The 1,300-nt window shown below is 42.3% G+C and overlaps 1 protein-coding gene across 1 annotated transcript; it reads right to left on the reverse strand.

Moving 5' to 3' along the window:
- Positions 1-203: 203 nt before the first annotated feature.
- On the reverse strand, positions 204-919 carry LOC21390226 (MFP1 attachment factor 1). The gene has a single exon (XM_010103386.2). The coding sequence runs from the start codon at positions 862-864 to the stop codon at positions 388-390; it is 477 nt and encodes a 158-aa protein (XP_010101688.1). The 5' UTR covers positions 865-919; the 3' UTR covers positions 204-387.
- Between the last annotated feature and the right edge of the window lie 381 nt (positions 920-1,300).

Consider the following 1,300-nt stretch of genomic DNA (forward strand, 5'->3'; position numbering starts at 1 on the left):
GCTATTTTACCAATTTCATATAATGTAGGAGATAAGTAAGTTTTAGCAAATAACGAATCTGGTACATAGTTCTGGGGAAAGATGAAAACAAATGTGAACCCAAACATATTACCTAAAAATGATACCATCAAAGAAGAAAACCAGGAATTTGAAAAGGAGAAGCCAAATAGAAAAATTGCAATGCGTTACGACGACAATCAATGTAAACCAAGAAACCCTAGAATAATAGAAGAGAAGGTTTCGTCATATAGGCATCATCGAAAATCCATAAGCGATACATAATAGATCTTGGTACAACAGCTCTAAACAAAGCAGAAACCCTATTGTACCATCACCATCAAATGAAGCTAAAAAAATAAAGCTCTAGAAAGATCAGATCAAGACGCTTCACTCTTTAACTTTCTGATCATCGGAAGGAGGATCAGCCGCTTCGATCAGCGAGGCGCCATCGGAAACGGCGGAAGCGGAGGCGTTCCTGGCCTTGACGGCGTCGAGCATTCGCTTGCTGATCTCCTTGGAGTAGACCTGGAGGATCTGGATTCCGTCGTCATCGGAAGCGGCGGAGCTGGCGGCGGAGGCGAAGGCCTCCTCCTCGATGAGGCGGGCGGCGGCGGAGGCCTCGTCCTGGGGGAGGGTGCCGTAGCGGTTGGAGAGTACGGAGGGGGTCGAAAGAGTCTCGATGAGGCGGTTGACGACGGCGTCGCGAGTGCGCTGCGCCGGTGGCCATATGCTGAAGCTCAGCTGGCTGGGCTTGTTGTTGGTCACCGAGTCGTGGTGGTTGTCCTTGGACTGCGCTTCCATGGCCGAGTCTTGCTCCGACTGCGACGCTGGTGGTGTGATTGTGGCGCTCTCTTGCTCGGACATTATTAGAAGGGTGAGCAGTTTCGATTGATTTGGGAAAATGGGCAAGCGGTGATTTAAATTAATAAATTTCTTTTTTGTGATGAAAAGGGAAAAAAAATAATTAAAAAAGTAAAAAGTTGCGTGGTGTGGACTGAGAGTGAGACAGTGAAGTAATTAAGCGGGGCCCAAGTTACAGGTGAGAGATAATATGACACTCAAACAGTAATGGGTTAGCTTAGAAGTTTAGAATCCGTTTGTTAATAGGTTAGAATTACGGGATTAAAATTATTTTTAATATATATATATTTTTTATAAAAAAAAAAAATTATAATGAATTATAAATTATGATTTAAATTATAATATGAATTATCTTATCAAACGTCTTCTTAATTTGATGGGTGTCAATGTTTGCCTTTTTTGTTTTATTTTTTTCTTTTATTTCTCTCGTGAGATTATT

This window comes from Morus notabilis, unplaced genomic scaffold (genome assembly GCF_000414095.1).
Source record: "Morus notabilis unplaced genomic scaffold, ASM41409v2 Scaffold557, whole genome shotgun sequence".
NCBI classification, from domain to species: Eukaryota; Viridiplantae; Streptophyta; class Magnoliopsida; order Rosales; family Moraceae; genus Morus; species Morus notabilis.

Coding starts and splice junctions, on each gene's coding strand:
- LOC21390226 (XM_010103386.2), bottom strand. CDS start 864: ATGTCCGAGCAAGAGAGCGCCACAATCACACCACCAGCGTCGCAGTCG.